Source organism: Cygnus olor, chromosome 4, assembly GCF_009769625.2.
Source record: "Cygnus olor isolate bCygOlo1 chromosome 4, bCygOlo1.pri.v2, whole genome shotgun sequence".
Taxonomy (NCBI): domain Eukaryota; kingdom Metazoa; phylum Chordata; class Aves; order Anseriformes; family Anatidae; genus Cygnus; species Cygnus olor.
The window spans coordinates 20360561-20387456 of NC_049172.1; the positions used below are offsets into that span (position 1 = coordinate 20360561).

Below are 26896 nucleotides of genomic sequence, written 5' to 3' on the forward strand. Positions count from 1 at the left end.
GAACAGATTTCTTGGACCACGTATAAAAATCTGACAAAAATTAGTAAGGTGGAGCTAAGGTGTTCATTTAGGATCACAGTTCCATCCAAGAAGAAGCTAGTTTGAAAGTTGGATCAGGTTTGTTAGGATCCTTCCATACACACAAAGTGAAACTGAGCTGCTCTTGGAGAATATGGCAACACTTAGGGCTGTCAGGAAACACAGGAAGAGTGGTAAACAGATGCTGTTCAATAGAGAGGACTCCTTTTATAATAGGCTGATTGTGGGCAGGTTTCGAACAATGCCTGATATTGGTCATTTTGAGAAGGTCATCATAACTGAAAATTTTATACAACAGTTTTTACACAATGTACAGTGTAAATAAACTACAAGTTGTAATTCTAATAAAGGTAAACAATGACCTTAGTTTCACTGTGGGCAACAAATGAATTATTGGGTTGATACATAACACTAATACTCACTGTGAAAGATGTGCCCTTTCTTCCACCATAATATATAATGAATTTGCAACCTAAATTACTCATTAGAAAGTATGTTTTGTAAAAGTATACATCAAAAAGTCCAGTTAAGCAATAAGATGAAAAAATATTTACCCTTGGACTTACTGAATATATGATTTTAAATTATTATGGCATTATAACCAAATATTGCATTCTCAGTAATTTAAAAAATATATATATTGTATTGCCATATATACTCAAATTCCACTTTTCACATTTTTATTTGCTTTGAATGCCTATTAGCAAGCGTACTGTTAAGAGCTGACAATCTAAAAAGTATATCCTTCATTTCATCATGTTTACCTAGTCAGATGTCAGGTGTGCAGTCTTGTAGTTATTTGCATTTATTGATCTGGAATGTAAATTAAGAGTGACTTATTAGCTTTTGGTAGAATATCACTGTACAAAATAGGAGAGTTTTTGTAGAAATCAAAAACTGGTACACCCTTTCCTATAATTAGATTTAATGACTTTAATCCTTGTGGAGTCTAACTGATATCAATGGAGCTCTGTGTGAGAGCAAAAATCTACGTTAGCAAATCCAATTGTAGGATTATGGTCAAAATATCAGAAAATAAGCTTTCCACTGGAAAGTACATAAAAATTGTAATTCAGTGGGTAAGCAGATGATTTGAAAAATGTCTTACCAAATTTCTTAACTGTATGAGCTATAAGCTTCACACTTATAATAAATGCTGTTCACAATTCTCGTTCCACTAAACCTAGGAATAATGAAGCAAAAATAAATACCGTCTTTAAAATTGTGAGGAGAGAAATAGCAGCAGAGAATTTGAAATAGTAGTTTTAAGTTCTCTCTGTGGAATTTCTGTTGGAGCTGTGTGTTTTGTGTCTCTTTACAAACATTTTTAATGATTCCATCATATTCATATCCCTGAGCACATGGTGATACTTCACAATCAGCCACTCCCTTTCAATTTCAAAACCTACTTCATGTGCAGCTCGTTTTTTCCAATAAAGACATCTCATTTGGGAACATGAATTTTTATTCTGTTGATGAAACGACAATACAAACAATACACTGATAAGGTTCCTCAGGCCAGTGTACCATTCTTTTTCCCTTTCATTAGTTTAAAAACACCAGTGGTCATATGGAAGGCTGTACTTTCTTATATCAGAGTTGGTAGCTAACAGGCTTTTAGGTATACAAAGGTACTTTCAATTATTTCTTAGTTTCCATTAGTATAAGAAGTAATGTGGAGTAGTAATATGTAGCTTCTGGTTTGGCCTAATCGGCATAAATATAAATTTCAAAATATTCCTGCAACTTAAAAAGTGTTTATGCAAATTCAGATATATGGTGAAATAAACTAAATAGAACAGTAATAGGTAGATAAAAGAGCAGTATTTCTTAGACTTCACATATGATATGTAAAAGAAAAAATCACAAATGTGAAACAGATGCCTCTAAGACAGTTTTCAAAATTTTAAGCAAACATTTCTAAAATATTTCATGTTGTTCATGAGGCATGCAAAAAACAAAAAGCACATCGGCGTCTATGTTCAGCTGCTGTACATGCAACCTTAGAAATCTGCATTTGAAAGTGACTTCTCTGAATAACTCTAAAGAACACGGCCATGATTATCTGCTTGAATTACAATAAAGCCAAACGCAGAAAATAAATTTATTTAAAGGTTATACCTTAGCATGATAAAAAGTAAAAATAAAGAATGTGATTACATACCTATCCATAGTATTATAATGTCTCTTCTAACATTACACAGAGACATGTTTATAGTCAGGAATCTAATCTGAGTGCCATCGTTTCCAGAGCTTCACAAGCTTAAATTAACTAGTATTACTTTTGCCAGCAGAGGGAGCCAATTTTATTCCATAAACAAGGGAAAACAAAAGCAGATTTTGTTTTCAATAGGAGCATTCCTGTCTTTTTGCATTTATTAAGTCAGGAAAAAAATATTATTTTTTTTTAAGTGATAACTGTACAGCATGATTTTGAAGATCTCTAGGATATGTATAGTCTTTTACGGTAACCTGAATTTACAAAAGTGTAGGAATAAATTTTGAAAGCCAGGTTCTCTACACATTTCTTATCCTTTTCTCAATAATTCCTTCAATTATTTAATTAATTTAGACTGTAATAAGCAGTTGTGCTAATAAATTTTGGTAGACAGCATGTATGAAACACAAACTTAAATTAAAGCGGCTTACCTTGTGACATTTAAAGTTACTATGCTTGTAACAGGTCTGCTTTTTGGTCCAGGAGGAGGATAGAAAATCTTTTGTTCTTTACTGGTTGGGACAGCCATAAATTTTTTAATTACATAAGGATCAGCAGAATGGCTTGGATATGGATCAAATGTGCCTCCTTTCATGCCCCCTGACTGAAAAGAAAAAAAAAAAAAAAAAAAGAACCCTTCAAAGTGCCAATCTACAAAACAATTAAGTTAGTTAAAATGTTTTTCATGCAAAAGCAAGTAAGAATACTGAATAGCAGACTGCATCATATTATATAAAAAGCAGAAACCAAATGCTGCCCCGTTGGAAACTTTAAGGAAAATGTTAGTAATTATTCAGATGAATTCACAGTTTAAAATGTTCTTTGTAAGTCTGGATTTTGAGGGCAGGATCATAAAAATGTGATAGAAAAAGTAAAATTATAACTCATAAAATGAGTTATGTTGTGAAAAAAATAAAAAGAGAGAGAATTCTTATGCCACTTTTAGTTCATTAGCACACCTCAACGTCTGGTGCAGGTGTAGAGATCATTCCACACAGGTAAGACTTTGGCATTATTAGCAATATGCTTGATTGGACTGAATACAGCATTGGCTTTTCATGTAATATTATGTCCACTAATACTACAACAGTGGGAAATTTTAGTTAAAAAGCATGCAGGGGCCTTATTAACTCTTTGCAATCCACAAGTACAGCTAAAACCTACCATCTGTTGAGGCTGCATCCCATAAAAGTGCAACATTAAATGATTTAATCTAAACACTAAAGCAATTTTTCCTATAAGGATTTGCACAGCAAAGAGGGACTGTGCACATAATTTATATATATGGGGACAGCATATACAGTGAGGAGTACGGAGAGCCAGGAGCAGGATCCCTGGCATTGTCAGCCAGAAGAGGCGCTGACTGTCTAGCAGCTGACTTTTCAGAATGCTTTGCCCTACTGAAGGATCTCAGCTGCTTCATCTGTGAGGCTGAACACCCGACATGATTTCTCATGTGTGTGTATTCTTGCTATCTCTTTCCAAATAGTTACATTTTCACTGCTATCATCACCTTTCTCAGATGAATGAGTATCAGTCAAATAAGTCAAGGGTGAAGGACGGAATAATTGTGAAATGATGGTTAGCAGAACATGGTATTAAATGACTGACAATGGAACTCCAAAACAAAGAATAGAAAAGGGACTGATTAAGGGGCGTTACTGTATTAAGTATCTGGAGTCATCTAAGAGAGACAAATTTATGCATCTATATCTTAAGCCCATTTCAAACTGGAATTAAGATTTAGCCCGAAGTGAATGACATAAACTTAGTATCTCATCTCACAAAACTCTATCAAGATGGAATGCTTTATGGAATGCAAAAACAGCCATTTGGATTTTAAGAAATAACAACACTAAGCACCTGGAACAAATGAACTACGTTCCTCAACACTAACCCCAAGCTTCACTCCTTATGTCCTCTGAGCCCTTCCACATGCATTTATTCCCATCCATCTCCTCCTTTTCTCCTAACTACTGAAGAATTAGAAAATTCTTAAAAAAAAAAAAAAGCTGATTCCAAATCTGTGTCTGCTGCTAACTCCTGAGTTATCTCCCGCAGCCTAAGTTAAGTCCTGCAGACTTTCCCTGGGCAGTGGCCCTAACCTGAGATTTTCTGCTCCTTCTAGCTATCCATTCCCGTGACACTTCTAGTAATAACCTTTTATATATATATATAAAAGATATATATATGAAGATATATAAATATAAAAGATATATATATGAAAGATAATTATATAAACTGGTAGTAATCAACAGGTTCAAAAATGATATGAGTGACTGACGGAGTCCAAAATAGAAGAGCATTTCATTTGGCTACAGTAACCCATTCTTACTGTTATTTATTGCATAACCTTCTGCTTTGGATGTTTTTCATGGCATATGTAGTCATTTAAACGTATGTTAACAGCACGATGCAGATTTTTAAAAGAAAAAAAGGCTTTTAAGGCTATTTGAAACTGGTTATCACGTAGTATTGGGTCAAACAAGATTTCATTACCTTGCAAAATGAAAGCAAAAATAAACTGAATAATATCTTTTGTATTTTTAACAGTAAGAAAGTAATAGCAAAAAGAAACATTGGTTTCTATCTTATGTACTACATGCAAAGCTTAACCAGGAATATCCGAATATTCATCCTTTGTTTCCAGTAGCTGTAAGATAAACTAACCTTTTTAGCAGGAGAACTTGGTTTAAAAGGTGGTGCAATTGGCTTCTCTGGAGGTGGTTTCTTCAGAGGTGGCAAAGGTTTGTCGTTAAAATAAGGATTCACGTCAAAATAATCCTGGGGATGTAGATTGATCTTGAAAGGCCCTCCTTTAACCAAACGCTTGTGTTCTTCTCGTGCTTTCTGTAAAACAAATACTTTGAAAGAAAGAATATTGATCTCTCTCGCTGTATTTTATTCTCCTAACTGAAAAATTGAAAGCATTTAAATTCAGTCCTGGAGAATGTTCACTCTGTCTTCTCTCATTTGATCAAGGTATTTAAATACACACCATGTATGATGGAGCATACAGAGACACTGACCAGAAAGCACAACAATCACTACAAAAGTGTGGTAGAAAAATGTCAGGAAAAGCACTGTTCATTTAAGACATGTCTAACAGTATTGCTATACCTGTATTTTTGGCATACATGCATATATACATATTGAAAATGCTGCTTCCATGCATCCCAGCTGCATAGCAGCTCACAGTTGTGAGCAGTTGCCACTACATTTCCCAGAATCTGAGCACCTTACTACATTGAGCTTCTCTATAAATCAGCTCTTTGTACCATGGGAGATGTCAACTTCCCAGATTCTACTTTAAAATAATACAGGTTTGACTCCGAATTTGTCTCAATTGTGGGTAACTGAATTGTTTCTTCTAATCTTGTTCTTACCCTAGGCCAAAAAAAAATGTACTTCTGCTAAAATTTTTCACTATATATAATGAAAATACATAGGAAAACTAAAATCAGTGCAAGGAAATTTAGGAGCTGTCTTAGATTTATGAACTTACGATAAAAAGGAACAGGGTTTTGTTTTGTTTTGTTTTTATAAAGCTTCTAGAGTAATAAGGTCCCATTTCTGACAACGACAGAATTATGATTGTTCTTACTATATGAATTGTTTGGTAATTACTGCAACTGCTGCTTAATGTCTTCACACATAAAAAAATTAAGGTCAAATCTTGAATGGTAGAACTTGTGTGGGATATTCCCAGTTGTCTTGAAAAAATAATAAAGTAACTAAAACTAAATCTTTGTTTTTACAGTATGGTGATTAATTTGTTTTCCATCCTCCACCTTGTAAATAAACATTGTGACTTTAAGCTAAAGGAAATGTCATAGGGAACAAAAGTTCATGTAAATTCTAATAAATAAAAATGACTAATACATAATAAAGACTTTTTTTTTTACCTTTGCATTTAATTTTCCTAATTCATACCCATCTGGTTCATGTGGATATTGTTCTCCTATGGTAAGATTTGCATAACTGTAAAAAGAGAATGAATTAGTCAGATGTTCAAAACTCATGAAAGATTTAATAAATTACTCTGCAAAAAGTAGGAAGTGAAGTTACCCATATCCGGTTCCTTTTTTTCCTGGATTAGTATAAAAATTCTTTCCAGGAGGAACGTATCTTTCTCTGGCTTTTGGTTGTGCACTAAAGGATGCGAGTGGACCTCCTATAGTTCCATAATAGCTGCCCTTTCCACATCTAAAAATAACAAATTAACACATTAATTAGACCTTTGCAAATATTTCAGGCTTTCCATATCTAGTGTGCCAAAATGAAAATGTGTAGAAAACCCAAACAAGCAACATCTCCAGAGTTAAACATAAAACCAGGCCAGATCCACTGTGCAAGGAACTACAATTACAGGAATTCTGTGTACAGTGTTATGGACAGAAAAGAAACAAGGTGTCAGCAGAGATGAAGTTCTGAGGCATCTCAATAACATAAACAGGCTTAATAGAGGTTGTTTCAATTTTGCACCAACAAGGTGAAATAATACTAGTACAGACTGATTCACAAACAGCCAGCCAGAGAAACAGGCTAAACAGACTTGCTTGATGACAAGAGGACAGTCTTTACCGCAAGTTTACAGAGAACAGTAATTTACTGTCATTATAATAATGGAGCAGCAAGCAATGTGGAGTAGTGGTCTGAAAGACTTTTTTTTTTTTTTTTTGCTGGACATGCTAAATATTAAGTTATCTTTCTGCCTCGTCACAGAAGGAAAGTAAAAGGAGGCACAACTCATTTAGGAGAAACCCCTCTGCCTAGAAAGCTGCAGGAATTCACACACTGGTTTTCATGACCAACCTGAAAATCAGTATTTGCTGATAAATGTATGACAAACTGATGAAATAGCTGAATGGCAATTTGGTCCGCTAAGCTGCAGCTACACTGGTCACAGAACCCCAAAGAACCCCCTGCCTCCGCCATCCAAAACTGAACAGAAAAATATAAACAGGGACTACTGTATGGGATTTGTCAATTACTCCAGACAGCTCGGGTAATCTGCTTTGGCTGGCCTGTCTGTAATTATTGCGGGGAAAAAGTGAAGTGTCCTATTTAAAGAGTTCCTATTTAAACAAGCCATTAATGAATACTGACAGGATTAGGATGCCAAGGTAACATTTGCCATCTTTGCACAGAACACTAACCATTGCCTGTTCATTACCCTCCCTTTACTTTTGGGCTTCATAAACCCAAATATAGGGGAAAATGGGCAAACTGACAATGCAGACAACCTTTATCTTGGCATTTCCCAGCTTATAAGTGCTTTGCCTCATGTTCTTTAAATGTCTTTTTTGCAAGTAGGTTTTTTATATGCCAGTAACAAAATAATAAAGAAAGGACATAGGAAGAAAATAAAGGCCTAGGCTTCAGTCACATCTTCAGAATGTGACATCTCTGCAACCTCTGCATTTGCAGCCAACAATAAACATGGCTCCGTTGTAAAGGAAAGATTTACAAAAGTTGTTGCTATTCAGGCAGCCAAGAATAACAACATGAAGAACAGCAACAGATACAGCTCTGTTCTAGTTCCTTAGGTGAGATATGAGTCAGTTTCAGATACAAGAAAGGTACAATCTCTACATTAGTTGCCTGAGGATTCCATTAAAAGAGAAGACGGTGGTTACCTTCCCAGCCTCTGCTTTGTACTACTGTGCCAGTACAGATTCAGGAGAGGATAAAGAACCTGTCCTAAAGTTATTTCTAGAACTCAAAAGTCTTACAACCCAAAAAAGAACATGAGCCACTAAACGCAAACGAGTGCATTTGTGGAGGCGGTCGATGGAGGAGGGCATGCTGGCAGGTGTTTGTTGTCAGCAACTTAGTGGAGAAGAGCAAGACTGAACCAAGAAAGCACGTGAACAGGACTCTTGACTGACACAGATTTGAAATTAGTGCCTAGGTGTTTCTAACAGTCAAACCCCAATAAATTGTTTGCTTGCTATGAAAGTAAAGTTGAAGTAGAAAGAAAGTTTTGAACGTAGGGCTTGCATATTTTCTGTCACCAGAAATAGCACGTGTATGTCCGACAGAAAGCCTACACACCAGGTCTTACAGTCCTGTTAACAGCTAGAATGTTCCTGTAACATATGACAGAACATAGCTAATCCTTGCATCTCAAAATAGTTATATAGAATAGATAAGAGGTTACTTTCTAAACTTTCCAAAGGGAAAGCTGCAGAAAGATATGGCTAAATAAAACCACAAGACTGTAAGAACTAGGCCCTGTACACAGGCTGAATCCTGTCTCTCATTGCAGCAACAAGAACACAAGATTGTACAGTCATAAACAAGTAACTAGACTCTGTTTTCTTTATATGTTAATCATAGTAGTTATAGGAAACCAATTGCACTGGTATCATTTTGTCACGCAATTAATGTTGTGCAAATAGCAAAGATGTACTTATTTGAATGTTATTCTGCATATACTCCTCAACTCTGTAACATCTTCTGATCATCCCGTAGGCTAATTGGCATTTTTTTCTAGCAAAAAGATAATGCATATGAATTCACACTGTTAATAGCCCCTTTTCCTGCTGTTTTTGTAATATATATGCTATCTATATTTTGGGAGGCTCAAAAATGGGAGAAAATACTGTATCTGAAAAGTTCCAACAGATTTCCTGCTAAATTAAAATGAAATATTCATTTGTTAGTTATCCACACCCTTTTCCCATATTCATCTTCATTTTCATTGAAAATGGAAAGCTAAAAGATAAGAAAATTGTACATAGCATTAGACAGACGCATGAAACAGTGGTTAAGAGCAAGCATCAAGTCCTCATCCCTACTTGTGTCCAGCCTTCCTTTATCTCCAGTTATGGGCTGCTGCTCATAAGTTCAGTACTGACTAACACTACATTGTATAAAACAACAATATTGTATTCCCATTACAGGTTTTATGAGAAATCATCTATGAAAACTATCTTCAGTGTACAGAACAGAAAAAAGGTCCATTTAAAATATTTTCATAATACTTACGGCAATTTGTCTCCATTACTGGGAAGGAAAGCTTTGCCCAAATTTTTCTTTGATTCTGCCAATCTATAGTGTCTCCTTAGCTGAACAGGGTTTGAGTAGGCTTCACCATCGAAAATCCTCTGGAACTGAGGCTCAAAATAACCTGCTTGAAGAGCTGACAATGTTTTGGAACCCCCAGGTAACATCTGTCTGTTCTTGCTCGCAGCTTCATTAAAAGGGCCTTTAAAAAAGTAAGCACTGTAAATAACCATTTGATGTTAGTGCTTCCCTTAGACTACATTAAAAAATAAGGCTTGGATCTGGGTGGGTGGGTGGCAGAAAGAATGTACTACAGAGCATTTCATTTGTATATCATACATGTATATTGTATGATTTATACCATATAATATACATTGTGTCTGAAACGTATTCACAGCACCCACTTTTAGTTTTCCAACACCTACTCTTGCTTTACAGACAACTGAGGGAGGTCAGTTACTCCAGACTACAGTTCAGAGCTAGAGCTGATGAGTATTTGTATTCTGTGAGCAATACATCAGGGGTGCATCTCTCCCTCCGATTACAGACCAGGTCAACCTCCTGCTGGGTTTTGAATCCCCAGCAGCTCAATGTGGTAGAAGTGATAAGCCAGCCAGGGTTCTGGCAGACACACTCACTGATAGAGCATTACAGAAAAAGCACCTGAACTGAGAAGCGAGGATTATTCTGCATTATCACTTCAAAGCAGCAACCTCTGTACCTTACTAAGTTCAACAATTATCTTTTTCAATGTGTATTCACATTGAAGAATGAAAGGAGAATGATCCCCAAAAAAGACAGGACGGGGAGCCTCACACTCATGAGTGAGACCAGGACAGAATAAATAAATAAATAAACATTAAATTACAACACTAAATTAAAAATAATAACAATGTAATTGTAAATAACAGAAGACCTGCTGAAAGAGCACATAAAAAACACTGTTGTTTTATGCAAGACCAGGAAAATACTTGTAACTTGCATGAAAATAATATTTAAAAGAAATGTTAAATAAAACAATGTTAAATAAACATTATTTTTATGAATCTATTATGCATACATATTTTTCAGTTTTACTCAATTTTTCCTTTCTTTGCTACATATTCCAACATATCAAGCCTTTCTGACCTAAGCAAAGAATATGTATGAAAAAGCTGTTGCTTCTAATTAAAGAGAGAGAGAGAGAGAGAGAGAGAGAGAGAGAGAGAGAGAGAGAGAACAGCAATTCTGAAAGTAGTTAGACACTGGAGGGGATCTCTATTGCTCAACACTGATTAAAATTAAATGCACTTACGCATATAATGTGATACATATTTATCTCCAATGGTAACATAACCCATTTCACTGAAGAGGCCAATCCTCTCCATATCACTTTTTCCTTCCGCAGGCATGGCTGGATCTGTGTGACAGTGTACTGCACTGAAAAGGTAGAATTATCCTTGTTTATTTGTGCTACTGCAAAAGTCTATAAGAAGTCAACACCTGTAAAAAAAAAAATAAGTAAAATGCAATAAGTTTTGGCTAAAAATATTAGCAATAAATGTAATCTGAAGAAAGCCATCTACAACTTGATTGACAGTTTTAGTGCTTAAAGGACGAACAGACTACATGGGATTTAGAGACCATTATATTTCCTTTGTTAAACAAACTTGAAACAGGAGCAACGAGAGAAATCCAAATGCATTTTTAATACAACTCTTACTGAATATACACACTTTATAACTGTTATCTTCCAAGTGCTAAGATCAGAGGTTTGGTGGTATTAACAGCTAGCAGTGAAACGCGCCAAGCAGCCTCCTCTAGCTATGGTTTTCAGGCACTTTTAATTAATGGTACAGCAGGATATCATATGGGCAAGTCTGAGATAAAACACATCGGTGGAATTTTGGAAGCCCTCTAACTGCAGTCCAAGGCCTGGTCATGGTGAATATCTGCAATTTCTTCTTGATTTCTGTGCAAAGATTTATAGCAAATGTTCATTTTTCCTCACCGCCACCCTCGTCTGAGCCTGACAGCAGGAAGCGAGATGCCAAGCCCGCAGGTCTGAGGAGCTGGGGGCCTCAGCAGAGATCAGGCCAGGCACGAGGATGACGAGGGCTCTGGCTAGCAGAAACGGCAACCATGACGAGGCCGAGCAAGACCTGCCTCGAGGTGGAAGCTTATAACATGTGCTCAGTTCACCGGGAGTGGAAATTAAGATAGACGAAATTGGTTAATCGGTTAGGAAAGCTGCTCCTGGAAAGTCATGAAATGTAAGAACTGATGGAAAAAAATCAATGATACGCAGGATATTAAACAAATAGCTCAGGTATACAGCTTGAAGAAAGTTAAACCATTAGGATGGAATAGGGATTAAAGATTACATAGATCAAGTCTGATATCGGTATTAACCATGGGGACAAGGGCCAGACGGAAGAGGTAAGCATGGAAATAACCAAGGCAGCAGAAAACTCAAGAGATTAATACCACACATTAGCCGTATCTGGCATGTGGGCACCAGATGAGAAGAGGCACCAGCGCTGCGCTGCAAACACCTATGACGACGTGGGCTATTTTTACAGGGCTGTTACAAGCCAGTGGAAGGCTGCGGAAGGACTGGGTGCACCTCGCACGGTTCACAGACCTCCAGCTGGGGCTCCAGCCGGATCGCTGAGGCAAGCTGAGGCGAAGCAGGCAGCCGGGTGAGGAGGGAACAGAGCGGGACCTCCGTGCACCCGCCTCAGCGCCCCTCCGCCCGCCTCTGTTGGCACCGGTTGCCTAGGGCAGAGCGGCCACCCCTCCTCCCCCCCCTGCTCCCTACATTGGTACGGCCCAACGCGCATGCGGCTGCGCAGGACCGCACCACTGAAGGGGGGAGGTGGGGGGAGTCAGGCGGCCTGACCGTTTCCCGGGGGGTCTCAGCGCGGCGCTGAGGGACGTGGTGAGGCCGGGCGGGGGACGGGGAATGGCGGAATGGGGGGGGGGGGGGCGGCGCTGCCCGCAGCCTGGCATGGCCGCGGGTCGGGTCCCGTCAGCAGCACGGGCGGGCTGTGGGGGGAGGCCTGGGTGAGCCAGGAGTTCCGCGATAAGTCTTTCCAGAAGGGCTCGGAGTAATTATTCTTACCGGTGTTTTATTCGCAGAGCAATTAATGAAGTATTTCTTTTGGGGGCTGCTAGATTAAGCACAATTTAGCCTCTTGGGGGCTGTCGCATTTTTGTTCCTCCGTCCTGGCACGGCTGTTCTTGCAGCGGTAGGTTAAGCTTTACTAGGAATTGATCCGGACAAAAAAAAAAAAAAAAAGTCAATTCTCAATAAAAGGTTGCTTTTAAATTGTTTTAATTGAGGCTGAGGGATGCCTGCGGGCATAAGCAGCATTGCTGTCAAATGGGAAACATCTGCCTGGGTTCTGGAGGTTACCCCCCACCACTTTATTTTCCTCTTCCCAAAATTATGACTTCCTAACCAAGGTGAATGTGAACTTAAAGATATGTTTAATTACCTTTTTACTCTAATATTCAGAGCAATCCTTGGTTTGCTTTCACTGGAAGATGGGAAACGCATCATTTGGATTCAAACAATGATAGTCAATGACAAATGTCTTAACCAAAATATTTATAAATGGTATATTAAAAAAAGAACAGGATAAATGTTAGGTGGGAAAATTAGGTGGGAAATGTTAAGGTGGGAAAGGTGTGTTAAGAACTGTTTTTGTAACACCACTCATGCAATTGACATATGCCAGTGTGCTGCTTCACTGGCCTTTCGTACCCTGAGCACCCATAATAATTGCTGGTGTGCTTGCACGGTGTGGTGTAATAACAGTTGGTTTTAAATTGAGAGAAGGCATGCTGAAATAGCTTATTTTCATTCCTTCTTTTTTCTCCTTAGGTAAACATCGAAGCCATGGACATACTCTTTCGAATAAGAGGAGGCTTGGATTTGGCATTTCAGCTAGCAACTACCGATGGTGTGTCTGTAAGACTGTCATAGAAAAAAAAAAAAGTTATTTATACAAATATATAGGCGGGGACGCCCCCCACCAGACCAGGCTGCCCAAAGCCCCGTCCAGCCTGGCCTTGAGCACCTCCAGGGATGGGGCATCCACAGCTTCTCTGGGCAGCCTGTGCCAGGGCCTCACTGCCCTCTGAGTGAAGAATTTCCTCCTAACATCTAATCTAAATCTCCCCTCTTTTAGTTTAAAATCATTCCGTTCATCTCTTCATGTTGTTCAGAAGCTGAGAGAAACAGTATGCTTTTGTTCAGGTAGATGTGAGTGTGAATGTGTGAGTGTGAAGACAGGCCTGCTGAATGAAATCTTATCTCAGTTTTTGTTTACATTGTTATTTTTCTGATCATAACAGTGTTAATATTTTTATTTGATGTCAAAGCATATCAAATTTCTACATGTTTGTCCAGTAGCTATCACAAAAGTGAGAGAATTTTCTAAGCTAATTGTATCCTTGTTGTGTTTCAGAGGCATCAGCAAAAAAGGCATTAAGATATGTGTTCAGTGATCTTGCAAACAAGCTGTCCTCAGATGTTCTTGTGTTAAGAATTTGCCATAGTCCAGTCTATGTGTGGCCTAACAGTGGTATCAACACTGTTCCAGAGCTGACTGATGATTCTGCTTGTAAAGAGATAAAACGATTTATACAGTGAGTAGATTAAAAATTATATATATATTTTTAAGTGGATTAATTACATTTATAGAAATTGCTGTTTCTGTTGACACTTCAGCCTTGATCAAGATGATGAGACCCGACGAAAGCTTGGCAAAAAAAAGGATAAAAAGCTACAAGATACGGTATGTGTCTCACCACACTAATAAATTATATCAGACAACCTATCACTTGAGTTGTTAATCTGCTCTCCCCAGCCTTATCTGTACAAATAGACATTTAAATGACTCAGAAGAATCCCTTTAAAATTATTTAGACTCTGCATATATGCAGAGATCTATTTACAGTTGATCAATACGTACAAGTTTTAGTCTTTAATCCAATTATTTTATTACTGAGTTTGATCTCAAACTTCTGCAGTTTTCCTTTTGCCTTCTTGGTGTATGCATTGTTGGAGATGTACTAGTGGTGTCTTTATTCTCTGCAGCAGCAGATAATCAATATAGACCTCATGTTAGAGATGACATCTTCACTAGATGCTTTGGCTCCAGTCATTGAAAGGGAAAATAAAGAACACCACTACATTAATATGACTTTACCAGTTGATGTTGTTTTGTCTGTTTCTCCAGAAGAAACATGGGGAAAGTAAGTGTTATCCTGAACTTGGAATTCTTCAGTTTCTTTTTGTTTCTGTTTTTTTCCTTGAAAGTAACAAAGGAAAGCTATTGTTATCATTAATCAGTTCAATAAAATAGCATGTAGTATTCTTGTACTGCAATTTGGAAGTAATAATAGCTCCTTCAGATAATTGTTAGTTTTAACAATCTTGAAACCCAATCTTTTTGCTGTCTACAAAAAATTTGGTTTGTCAGTGTCTGATAAATTTGATAACTAACAACCATTGCTTAAAATGCAAAACATTTATAAATATTTAGTCATATATGTAACTTATATTTCAGCAAACATTCAGATGTGTTTCTGATAAGAGAAAGTGCAGCTGAATTTTCAGAGAGCTGAATCACTAGGGAGGAATTTCTGTGTGTAGACATGCCTAAAGCAAGCATTCTGAGGTTTTGCCCTTCTCTGTGGGAGTGGACTGAAGGGGGCATGGAAGTAAGAAGTTCATCAGGGCAGGTGCAAATGTGCATATGAGTATTGTCTGACTTCAAGCTGTGAGAGAAAATGAGTCACCATCACTATTCTTTTACTAAAGTACTCTCCCTCTTACTTCACAGGGTACAAAATCTCCTGGTGAAAGCAATTCACAAGCAATTAACTGATATGGAAAGATGTATCATGAAATATATGAAGGGAACGTCAATTGTGGTACCAGAACAATTTCATTTCATGTTACCAGGAAAAAACTCACCTTGTAACAATCTCATATCCTACAGGTATTTCAGATGATCAGCTGGAAAGTTACAGAAAGGTAACATTTTCCATTTAGCCAGTGTACAACGAATACTAACAGAACCTGTTTTTTTATTTTTATTTCTTTTATTACAGCTGAAGCAGTGAACTGAATGTGTAAGATTGATTTATTGGAAGCTATTTTATAAAATATACCAGACTGCATTTTCTGTAAGGGAGCAACAGAAATTTTAGAACTACATAGGCCTGATCTAAAACAATCCTATCTAAATCACACTTCTGGTGCAGGATTCTTTGAATTCTCCTCTTCCATTGTAGAATATCAATTTCTTTTAGTACGTTATTGCTTCCAAGCTTTAGCAAGTTGCCCGAAATGATATGGAGTTGTTTTTTTTTTTTTTTTTTCTGTGTTTTGCTTTGGGATGCTTTTGTTGTTGTTGCTTACAGTTGACCAGCCTTAGATTTTGCTTTTGCCTTCGGGTTGGCACGTCTAGAAAAAGGAATATGGATGAAGTGTGAAAATGTTCTGATGTTGCAGTCCTTTCACATTGAAAGCTCTCAATCTGGCAGAAAACATTCAGGTCATGCAGTTATATGTACTGAGAGTGGGGAAAGAATCTTTTACCTGTTTAGATGCGCAGAAGCTGCGGGGATTTTTAATTCTCTTCTGGGTGAAGCATTACTGGGCGTATAAAACATAATCTGTTCCTTGCATTTGCAGGCACCAGTTGCACATAAGTCTTTCCTGCTCTCTCTCTTCTGTTCACTTTTATCCATTGATTGCTGAGTATTTCTGTAGCTAATGTGGTTGGTTCAGTGTTGGATCACCTGTGTAAAATCTACTATCTGTGATGTAGACATCCTAGATGATCTCATCAGTCCTCTTACTCTTAACCCCTCTGAAATAAGATAATTTTATCATACTTTCACAAGACATTTTCACTCATGATATCTTGAATGGGGCTCCAGAGACAGGCGTTCTGTAACAGGACTATGTAAAATAGCAGGTTCATCAGATGGGAGGTAGGCCCCCATGAGCTTCCTTAGAGAGGTGAGGTCTAGCAATAAACATACATGCTGAATATTAATATATTACAATGTGCCTAGCTACATTAGCTAAACTGTTTGTTAAAAATGGTTGTTTCTATTATTACCTACAGTGTGGTGTTCTTTTAATCCAAAATTTGAATTGTGCTTTTTATTTTCTTCTAACTTGCATGCAGGAGTTACACGAGTTGTTCAACCTACCGTGTGACAGACCATACTTAAAGAGAGCAAATGCTTACCATTTTCCAGATGAACCATATAAAGATGGCTATCTCAGAAACCCCCATTTACATCTTAATTCACCTGGGACAGAGTCTGGTATGGTACGTTTAAATTGAATCACTTTAAAGAAATTACTTTTTATTTTACTTGAGATCTGTTGTTAAGAGAAGTGATTTAATAATCAGTATAATTAATAATTTATCATTTAATAATCATCAGTATCAGTTGAGAAAGAAAGGGCACAGGAACTGATTTGGTCTTTTAAGTAAAATGGCTTCTCTGCACAAAATGGTATTGCTGTAGTTGTCCTGTGTCCGCTCACACCTCAAGTGCATTTTCTGGTAACATATTGTACAACATTTCAAAGGATACCTCATGTTTTTGTCACATATTTTAAAAGTTTCTTAGAACCAGTACAAGAAAATAAAACCATGAACGGAGATGTTGAGGAGACAAAAAGGAGTGATCGTGTGTGAATAAACATTCAATTCTTACAAAGATTTGTAACCCCCTAACTGAAAGATACATAATAGTGCAAGTAACATAAGTAGGACTTCTCTGAAAATTGATGTGTGACCAGGTTAATTTGTATTTTCTCTTTCTGTGCAGGTTTATTTAGTACATGGTACATACAGCTATCATCACTATATGCAGGATCGCATTGATGACAGCGGTTGGGGCTGTGCTTATCGGTCTCTGCAGACTGTCTGCTCGTGGTTCAGGCACCAAGGTTACATAAATGCACCTATACCAACACACAAGGAAATTCAACAGGTACAGAACACTTGGGCAGATTAATTCTTTTATACACGTGTAATTGTTTACAAACGTTTATAGATAATTTTTCAATGCCTGATACATTTTAGACTTAAAACTTGTGTGATATTTTTCTCTCTTAAATGGAACTATAGTGCTCATCAATTACTGTTTAACAAGTTCTATAATAGGGGACCCGTCTCCAAATGTTTATGTGCACAAATAAGGTTCATTATAATAGTTTTCTAGTATTTCCTTGTACTAACATTCTAACAGTCTTTTGTCTTCAGTGGTAGCTAGTTTAGTCTCCAGACGTTACGCATTGATGTACTGCTTTCTTTTTTGCAATTTTACCTTTGATAGTAGCAGGCTTTTTGTTTTTTGAACCTCCTTTCACTTCATTTTTTTCTGTGAATTTGAATGTGTACCTGAATATGGTCGTTTCTATTAATGGTACTGAAGAAAAAGAGTAGGTTTGGGTAGCTAATACTGTATGCCTAGCAGAAAATACTGCAGTTATCTTCAGTCTTCTAAAAATGGTGTTTTGTATCATATTTATTTACTCAGCATTTCTAACCAAGTTTGGCTCACTCCATAAAATGACTTGCATCCTATCTGACAGGGATGTGAGCATTAAAATAAAAATTGCATTTCCTGATGATTTCTCAGTCTACCCCTAAACATAAAACCATCTCAAGTCCATACACTCCTGTAGCGTGCTGGACAGCAGCCTTTGGGAGACTTCGTGGGCTGTCTATCCTGAGCAGAAAAGGCACCTCAAGAGCTGCTTGTAACATGTAAACCTCTGAATTGGAAATAGTTTAAAATGAACCCCAACCCTTGGTGTATTTTGGTGGCCTCTTCCTTAGGGCACTGTTTTATGCATCCTTTTCTGAGATGTCTTGAGTAGGAGTCCAGTCTGTGAGGTGGTTTCTGCAGCACAGATGGTACACTTCAGTGGTAGGCAGCTCAGTGCTCAGCTTTGCAGCTTGAGGTCTGCCTGTGGATCTGGGGTCATAATCTGTGCTTACTGGGACTGTCCTGTGTCAATGTCTTAAGTGGCATCTCCAAAACAGAACCACAATGAATGAATTCAATAACCATTTGTTTGCTTTCGACTGGCCAGATACAAAACACATTCCTGTCTTTATAAACCAACTTTATTCACAAAAAATGGTGGAAGTGTCTACTACGTGTTGTTGAGGTTTGCTTTTCTTCTTCATGTTCACATGGCAAAGGCGCTGGTTGATGCCGGAGACAAACCTGCAGCGTTTGTTGGGTCACGGCAATGGATTGGCTCTATTGAGGTACAGCTTGTTCTGAATCAACTTTTTGGAATAACATCAAAAATACTGTTTGTCAGGTAAGAATCAGTATCTTTCTAGTAGTTCAGTAATTATTAAAGATACTGAATGCCTTACAATGCAAATTACCATTATAAAATGTGGGATAATAGGGATAATAACAGATAATTAATCTTTTAAGAGCTCACTGTTCATAAACCCTGTATTCCTGCCTTTGGTTGTTCTGAGGTAAATGGGAGGTGCTTACAAGTTAAGGAATTGCTGAATTTCTTGCGGTCTTGGGGTCGAGTTTGCATTTTCTATAACTTGCTTAATTATGTGCAAACTGATGTGAAATAAAAAAAGGGGGGGGCGGCGGATCAGCCTATTGCCCATCCATCACACAATTTTTGGAACAGCCCCACAGCCTGGCAGCCATAATGAATGGCACACACATTGACAGTAAGTTGTTGCCTCATCCACAGAGCTAACCTTTCAGCTCAGGATTGAGGCAAACTGCTGAGCAGCCTAGAAATAGTGCTCTCTGTCCTGTATTTGTGTGACATAAAACAAGGTATTTGTTTCTGTTCTGACAATCTGACACTTTCATATGCAATAAAGAACCCTATAAATATATGTAGGAGAAAAAGAATAATGTTCAGTATTTATCAGAAATAAAATTACTGGACTTCTGTCACTTGGACAGCAGTAAGCAGAATAATAAATCCCTGAACATTTTGTGATAAATACAATAACAAAATAGAGAATGTATGCTAATCTAGCCTGGATGAAAATGCTAGTCAAAATACTGCTCATGAGTTATGTTTATTTAGACTGAAGTCTACTGGGAGTATTGTAAAAGAGCATGTAACCATGGTGATAGTTATTCTTTAATGGTAGGAAAATAATTAATTTCTTCAATATTTTGTCAGGCTTTATACAGCCAGTTTTAATCTCCTTGTTCCACAGCTTATATTTGCAGATGATCCACCTATTATTTATAGCAGCTGTGACTGTTACTGAGACAGTTTTTAGTCCTGTGCGTAAGAATACAGAACACATTCAGTTGTGAACTGGGTAGAATTGCTCACAGTGCTGCTACAGGGGAGCACCAGTGTTCTTCAGGATTATGAAACGCCAGCCTTGCTACCATGCTGAGAAAAGATGTCATGCAGCCTTTTTGAGCTGATCACTAGCAGCAGAGAGCATTTTTGTCTTGGGCTTATATTCAGCTAGCACCTCTAAGTCTTTATGGAAATAGGACTTCACAGCTGCACCCTCAGTACTGAATCCTTTACTGCAAATGTACCGTACCGTATCCCAGCTTTCCTGTTTTGCACTCTGCATTCAATCCATCTCTCCAGGAATTGGAAAAGTAGGCGCACAGCTTGTCTGAAACATTAACCATGGTATCCTGTCTTTGTTTCTTTATATTAAACCTATCACAGACCTATCTGTAAACCTATCACACCTATATGTATTTTCTTGCCTAGCTTCTGCCACCACTTTTGGAAGTACTATCCGTCTTCTGAGGGGACCGTGAGTCTCCTTCAGAAGAATATGAGCTCTGAATCCCGGAGTACGTACATGTGTTGTGCACGTACACCTTTCTCTTCCGTGTAGACTACTCTTTTGTCTGTGGCAAAGCTGAACGGGAAAGCAGGGAAAATAAATCAAGCCAAGTTCAATGTTGCGTTGACCAGATGCCTAATGGTATATCTGATTTGATTTTTTTAAAATCAACCTGGGTATGAGCACTGCAATTGCTTGTGCAACTGAAGTGGAAATCTCTCTTAAGCCACATCATTATAAACACATTTACCAACACCTTATTTTTATTGTGTTCCTGATGAAGCTGTGTTACTTCAGGCTTCCCCTTGCTGACAGATTTAGCCAGTCTGTTTTTAGCCTCTTGAGAGGAGCCACTGGGGTTAACTATCTCTCCCCACTGTGGAAAACGAGCAGCAGAAACTTTATGGAACCTGGGTGACTCCAGGTGCCTCGGTGGCAGCAAGGGTTGCAGCAGATTCATTAACCCAACCAGAATCTTTAAGTTGCATAAAGAATTTTATTCAGATTGTCCCAAGGAGTTCAGTTCTTTTAGCAGAAGAATTCTAAGCCACTTCCTAATCAGTTACTTATGCAATTAATGAGTATAATGGATAATTGGAAAACCAAGCATAGCGAGGATGACAAATCTCTTGTATTTCTTACCTAGCCAGGGTTCTGAACTAGCTTTGCAGGGAAGAGAGCTTGCTAATCATTTCAAGACTGAAGGAACTCCGATTATGATTGGTAAGTGCTTGAGTATCAGAGACTGGCAGTGAATGTTTGTAGCCTTCCTCTGCTGCATTTCATTTCAGTTAGTACTGATTCAGTTTACTGTACGGGAGTTTATCAAAACTCCAGATGAATTAAAAACGATGCTCTTTCCAAGGCAGCGTAGAAAACCATGCAATTTAGTCTGGCTGGTATCTTTTTCATTTGGTATTTCACCCAGCCTCAAGATGAAACCTAGTAACAAAGATCAATCTGAATGGTATTTTCAAAAGCTGCTTTTAAAGTCAGAACTCAAGAGCTGACTTGTGCTTTCTAGGTGAGAGAGGTTTATGCAGTTCCCCAAAACTTCCCACCACAGAAGAGCAGGGGTTTTCTGGCTTTGAAAAGATGAGCATCATTCCTTATCTAAATTTTTCCTAAGACCAGTGTGCACGTTTAAATAACCTAAAATGTTGATATTGTTGGAAATGCCATTCATAAGAACTTTAAAATTAATGAAAGTATTTCCAAGCAAGCAGGGGTTCAGAAAATGAAGAGTACTTATATTAAAGCTGAAAAGTGTATTTAAATTTTAGCAATTTGCATATTTAGCCAATCTCAGTGAATTTTTTTTAACAATTTGTTTCCCTCCTATTTTAGGTGGAGGTGTTTTGGCTCACACGATATTAGGAGTGGCTTGGAATGAGATTACAGGGCAAATAAAATATTTGATTCTAGACCCACATTACACTGGAGGAGAAGATCTACATGTTATTGTGGAAAAGGTGAGGTTAACGCACATGTGTATATACACACACATATAGATACATTTTGGCATTAAACAAATGATGTATTACAAACAAGGGATTGGCCATTCTGCGGCTTCTCCGTTCCTTATGGAGGAAGTGTTGAGCCCAGTTAACTTGCCTGTATGTTAGTTACTGCTGGTTTCTGAAACAGTCTTTAACAGCTGTAGCTTGAACAGCCATAAGGTGTTCAAGAATACTTTTGTCCAGGAGGACAAAAAAAAAGGCAGAAATCCTTTCATTCATCAAAAGTGGCAGGGGAGGATAGGAACTGAGGCAGGCTGTAAGTTGGCGGCTTTTTTTTATTGGAAATACCTGATATAATTACATCTTAGTCTTGTAGGGCTTAAGAGCTTTATTAGACTGACTTGCTGCTAAATCATGACAAACGACCCACCCCCACCTTCTTAAATTGAGAGCTCAGTTTGGCTCTGAAATTTGAACTATTCCTAAAGAAGGCATTCTTCAAGATAAAAGAAGTGGAAACTGAGTGACAGTGTTTCAGAATATTAGTCTGTAGCAGCAGAAGGCAGTGGGGTATAGAAAGAAGATGCTACTGTTTAGAAACCAAGCTGGAAAGCTGGGTGAGGGGAATTGGAGAAACTCTTGTCAAATGTTTTTCATTAATGTGTTTTCAAGGCATGTACAGAACTGTCTGAAAATTGTCACTGCTTGTAGATACTTGAAAATAACTCATACTGCTTAGATTATCTATTACAACTGGATTTATCTTACTAATTGTAAAGAAAACAGAATTCATACTAAATAATTTAAACTGTATCTTGCTTTTTCTTGGCCAGGGTTGGTGTGGATGGAAGGGCCCAGACTTCTGGAACAAGGATGCCTACTATAACCTGTGCCTACCTCAGCGACCAAAAACTGTTTAAATTCCACTCTTGGGCTGGAACATGCTAAGCCAGAATACTAGCAGATATCTAGATATAACTTGTCTTGTTAGTTAGACTAATGCTTTCAGGTGATCAAAACCCAGATGAAATAGAAATATTACTTACGTAATTTAAATCAAGATTTTTTTTTTAATGAAACCTCTGAAAAACAAGGGAATTACGTGCTGTGAACTGTATTTCCTACAACTGTTTATCAAGTAACTTATACTCTTTCCTTTTGGCTAAGATAACTTTGTTTATATAGCAATTTTATGCTAAAAAGCTTTACAGATAAAGTGTCTGATCCTTTTATTTTATGAAATTTTTTCTTGCCAAAAAAAAAAATGTACTCCTTCAGGTTCTATACAGCCAGCTGGATTTTGCAGTATGAATCTGTTCAAAGCCATCATTCCCTGCTGTTATTGCTGATAACAACAGTATTTTAGAAGAGGGTGAGAAAAAAAGTGTATACTGAGTTTTATGGACTTTGTTCTCATTTACACAGAAAAAAGGGAGAGACTAAGTTATTATATGCTTATTTATTTATAGCTGTATGAATACAACTGTTTTGGGAAAAAAAAAGTCTTCTGTAAGAAGTAAAAATAAACCAGCTTTGCTCCTTCTCAGAAGGAGACAATGTAACAGCACACAGCAAGTCACTCAATTGATAGTCCAGTCATGTTTTCTCAGACTTTAGATTCCCCTAAATTGGACTTAGGGGTGACAAGCCCTTTCTTTTGTCAACTAAGAGACAGATCTGTCACATGAACACATAAATAAGCCTGTATCTAATGTCATCAAAGGACACAGTTGTAGTATGGGTAAGGCTGCTATCCTGGTCAGCTACTCCATTCATACATTGTTGAGAATAACATCAAGAAATAAAAAAGTCATAGGTAAACTTTTCAGTGCCATTCCAAACACAATATCCATTTTTGACAAGACCATAACCTTAATTACATATGCAAATCAGGACTTACTGACAGGCATCTACATCCAGCTTACCTGCACCTATCACCAAACTTATTTACTTAACTGCTAAAAGTACAAAAAAAAGATTAAAATACAACAAATGGTAAGCCACTGATATTACACACCATCTGACCTTCTCCTCTTCCTGCTTGTTGATCTGCTTGCTTCCCATTCTTGTTCCTGTGCTGCTAGATCCTCACTCAGCACACCGTGGTTGCCATTTAGCGAGGAGCCAGACTGTCCTCTCAGTTTCATAGTTTGAGTGTGCTGAATTGTTTTCAGGAACTTGGCACATTCCAGAAAGCCACAAGCCAGCGCAAGGTCTGCTGCTGTTTGCCCCCTGTTGTTGCGCAAGCTGAAACACAAAATTAATAGTAACTATTCATGTGAATTGGAATATGTATTATGAGCAAACAACAATCAAGATTCATTAAGTGATAAGTTTAATGAGAAGTACAAAGAATCAACACCAAGAAGGTTTGCCAAGGATAGGGCTCTAGTGATAGCGGGTGCTGCCACTAAATGCAAAAAGGAGTAATTATTTAAAAACATATCTGTCACCAAACTATGACTGGCTTAGTGCATCAGAAAGGTATGAGTAAGATGAGTACAATGCTAGAATGGAAAATTAACAAGAACCTATGAGCAAGAACATTCTCTTAGCAGTTACTTCAACACGGAACTGAACAGCATATGGTCTATGTAATGTGTTCCTGTGTATAGCTGTTTTTAATACTGCTTGTATGACTATAGCCATGCTGTCAGCTTTAGCTGACAGCAGCTTTTAGCAGCACCCTCAACAAGAAAGTGTACAAAACAAGTATCTTTTGAGAGCTGATACAGAAGTGATTAAATGTAGCTTAACTTACTCAATTTTGGCATCACCAGCAACCAGGAGAGCAAGACATTCCAAACTCCCAGCTTTTGCTGCTTTATGAATTGGGGCTTCTCCAAGGCAATCCTAAACATATAAAACAGTTTTTTTAATATAGTGGTTGTTTGAAAGAAAGGGAATAGGATGAAGCTACTTTGTTCTCCAACCATGACTGTTTTGAGTGGTATTCTGTATACCGGTCGGTTGTGAATTGAGAAGAGATTAAAGGAATATGGCTAGTGAAGTGTACCCGGTAATTGCCAGTAAACATTTGCTTAATATATTCTGCTAATCCAACAGAGCAGTAGGACTGCTGTCCCGTGCTATACTCACGGTTTAACCTTAACTTTATAAAGATTATTTACGCAGAATACATTCTGAACACTGATTAACTGCACCTTTCAGCACTGTTCAGGGACTGACAGCTTGCTGCTACAAACTCAGAGGTATGGACCAATTAAAAGCTGCAGCTAGAGAAAAAATCCTTACGTTTAGAGGAAGAGGGGGCAAAATTTGAAAGGAAGAAAGAATACTCATTTCTATAAAAAATTTTTGACAGCTGCACGCAGCACAGTGTGAAAGTAACCTACGCAGCAATATGAAATAGCTATGGCAGTATAGATAGGATTTCTGGTTCACGCTAGAATAAAGCTGCTCTAAAATAAGCAACCCCAGATACCTCATGCAATACAGTTGTATATATATAAAAAACCGCTCCCAGGTTAAGAATAATAAATACGTAAATGTAAAAGTTGAACTTACTGACATGAGATTAGAAGTGGGAGAAGCAAACCTTGTGTATTTTTACCTGCTGGTTCAAGTCGGCTCCTGTCTGCAGCTGCCACAGCAGGAAGAAAGCCTCACCGCCCCACGCGGCCAGGTGAGCTGGGGACTGACCGAAGGCATCTGCAGGTGCGTTCACGCCTGTCCCTGCCTCAAAGAGGTCGCTGAAACTGCCGGGCTGAAACGGAACACGGGTTAAGCAGCAGCACGGCGCTACTGCAAGCCGCGACCACCGCAAATCCCCCTCACGACCCATCGGGCTCATCTTCCAAGAGAACAGAATTGGGAAACAGGAAGCCCGCACGGCTTTGCTGGCTTTTCCAGCCCCAGCCTCACCTCCGCGCCGTCCTCCCGCATCGCGGCCGGCTCCCGGAGCTCGGGGGGAGACCCTGGCGGCCACAGCCCCCGCCCAGCGCCGGGAGCCGGCTCCGCACGGCCGCGACGGGGCGCCCGTGGGAGGGGAGGCACCGCGCGGCCGGCCCCCAGCGGCCTCCCCGCGCCGCGCCCGCACGGCCCGCGGGGGGCGGCCATGGCGCCGCGGCGCCGCCACACGTCCCGCACGGAGGCTGCCGAGGGACGGGGCCCGGCCACCGCTCCTCGGCCCTGGTCTGCGTGAGGGGAAGGGCCGAGGTTGGAAGGGACCTCAGAAGTTCACCTAGTCCACCCTCCCTGCCAAGCAGGGTCACCTTGCACAGCATGGCATCCAGGCGGGTTTTGAATATCTTCAGAGAAGGAGACTCCACAACCTCTCTGGGCAACCTGTCCCAGTGCTTTGTCACCCTCGCAGTAAAGAAGTGCCCTCTCATATTCACCCAGAACTTCCTGTGCTTCAGTTTGTGCCCGTTGCTTCTCCTTTGGGAAAGTAAATAGAAGTTATTTAAGTAGTGGAACGTGAACACACATATAGTATCATTTTTTTAAAAGGTGCAGAATTCCAGGTAAATATGCAATATGTCAGCCCAGTTGAAGTATTTCAGTATGTAAAGTTTTCACCTCTCCTTTCATACATCTGTATAACTACCTTTTTTTATTCCTGAACAGCCAGACAAGTAAACTAGTTAATAAACAAAACCCCTACGCTCCTAACTGAGTATTGTTAGGGACAGAATACCTCCCTCCACACACATGCCAGAACTCCACAGTCGTTTTAAGCAACTTTTAAGCAAGTTTTTAAGCAAGTTTTAAGCAACTGCAAGCACAAACCTCCAGCAGTCACATAAGCCCAGGCAGCCTTGGATTGCCCCAGCGTGTTCCCTTTTGAAGCCCTTCCCTCCCCAGCACTAATTACCTCAACAGCGCACAGGTTTGAGATTCCCCACCCGAGCAATCCCATCTTTCCAGCCTAACCACCTCCATCCCACCAGCTGCAGCTCTCTTAAGACTCTTGCTGTTAATTAGTTCCTGAGCTCCGTGTCGCATTGTGCCCATCTCATTTGTGCCCACAGAACTCTCCTGTCCGTGTGCTGGCTATGTCTCAAGCCACTCGCTTTGCATAGGTATTGGGCAGGTGAAATTGGAAAAACTGGTCCTAATAAATGCGTGTGAGCAGTGGGATACACCAAGCTGAGCTGTGGGACCTCACACCCACATCCGCACGCTCCTGCAGAAGGAAAAGCAGCAAGGCACCCAGAGCTGCCTTTCCTGAAGGGTACCTTGGCTTCCACAGAAAGTGCTTCCTAAATTCAGTAATTCGTCCGTGCTGTCAAAAAAAGTTTATTTTCCTGTACACTTCTTAGACTATGCCATTTAAGTAAAATGAATCAGAATGA

At 38.8% G+C, this 26896-nt stretch overlaps 3 protein-coding genes across 13 annotated transcripts in view; 1 reads left to right on the forward strand and 2 right to left on the reverse strand.

The window, feature by feature from the left end:
• C4H4orf47 (chromosome 4 C4orf47 homolog) overlaps positions 1-12074 on the reverse strand; it is a 91716-nt gene extending 79642 nt beyond the window's left edge. For 2 of the 9 annotated variants that reach the window (XM_040556571.1, XM_040556572.1), the window contains exons 1-8: positions 11892-12074; positions 10563-10750; positions 9251-9470; positions 6326-6463; positions 6163-6238; positions 4928-5107; positions 2689-2861; positions 804-852 (exon numbers count right to left, since the gene is read on the reverse strand). In XM_040556571.1, the coding sequence (XP_040412505.1) occupies positions 804-852; positions 2689-2861; positions 4928-5107; positions 6163-6238; positions 6326-6463; positions 9251-9470; positions 10563-10659 (933 nt within the window). In that variant the 5' untranslated portion in view covers positions 10660-10750; positions 11892-12074. Of the gene's footprint in view, positions 1-3; positions 224-283; positions 318-803; positions 853-2688; positions 2862-4927; positions 5108-6162; positions 6239-6325; positions 6464-9250; positions 9471-10562; positions 10751-10983; positions 11231-11258; positions 11704-11734; positions 11869-11891 lie in introns of those variants that run through there. The other 7 variants (XM_040556574.1, XM_040556575.1, XM_040556576.1 and 4 more) reach the window with 7 other exon arrangements.
• On the forward strand, positions 12068-23142 carry UFSP2 (UFM1 specific peptidase 2). Its single transcript, XM_040556568.1, is given in 13 exon segments — positions 12068-12188; positions 13137-13215; positions 13723-13903; positions 13986-14052; positions 14355-14512; positions 15103-15232; positions 15234-15296; positions 16462-16608; positions 17117-17281; positions 18502-18626; positions 20765-20841; positions 21466-21590; positions 22412-23142. Coding segments are annotated over 12 exon segments (1389 nt in total). The 5' UTR covers positions 12068-12188; positions 13137-13151; the 3' UTR covers positions 22499-23142.
• ANKRD37 (ankyrin repeat domain 37) lies at positions 23023-25948 on the reverse strand. Of its 3 annotated transcripts, none has more exons than XM_040556582.1 (4): positions 25814-25948; positions 25153-25305; positions 24340-24431; positions 23023-23825 (listed from the first exon to the last, which is right to left on the reverse strand). In XM_040556582.1, exons 1-4 carry the CDS (start codon positions 25931-25933, stop codon positions 23588-23590), a joined length of 603 nt encoding a protein of 200 aa, XP_040412516.1. In that variant the 5' UTR covers positions 25934-25948; the 3' UTR covers positions 23023-23587. The 3 variants fall into 3 exon arrangements, with proteins under 3 accessions (XP_040412516.1, XP_040412514.1, XP_040412515.1); XM_040556580.1 differs by lacking the exon at positions 25814-25948 and adding an exon at positions 25464-25626; XM_040556581.1 differs by lacking the exon at positions 25814-25948 and adding an exon at positions 25476-25607.
• Between the last annotated feature and the right edge of the window lie 948 nt (positions 25949-26896).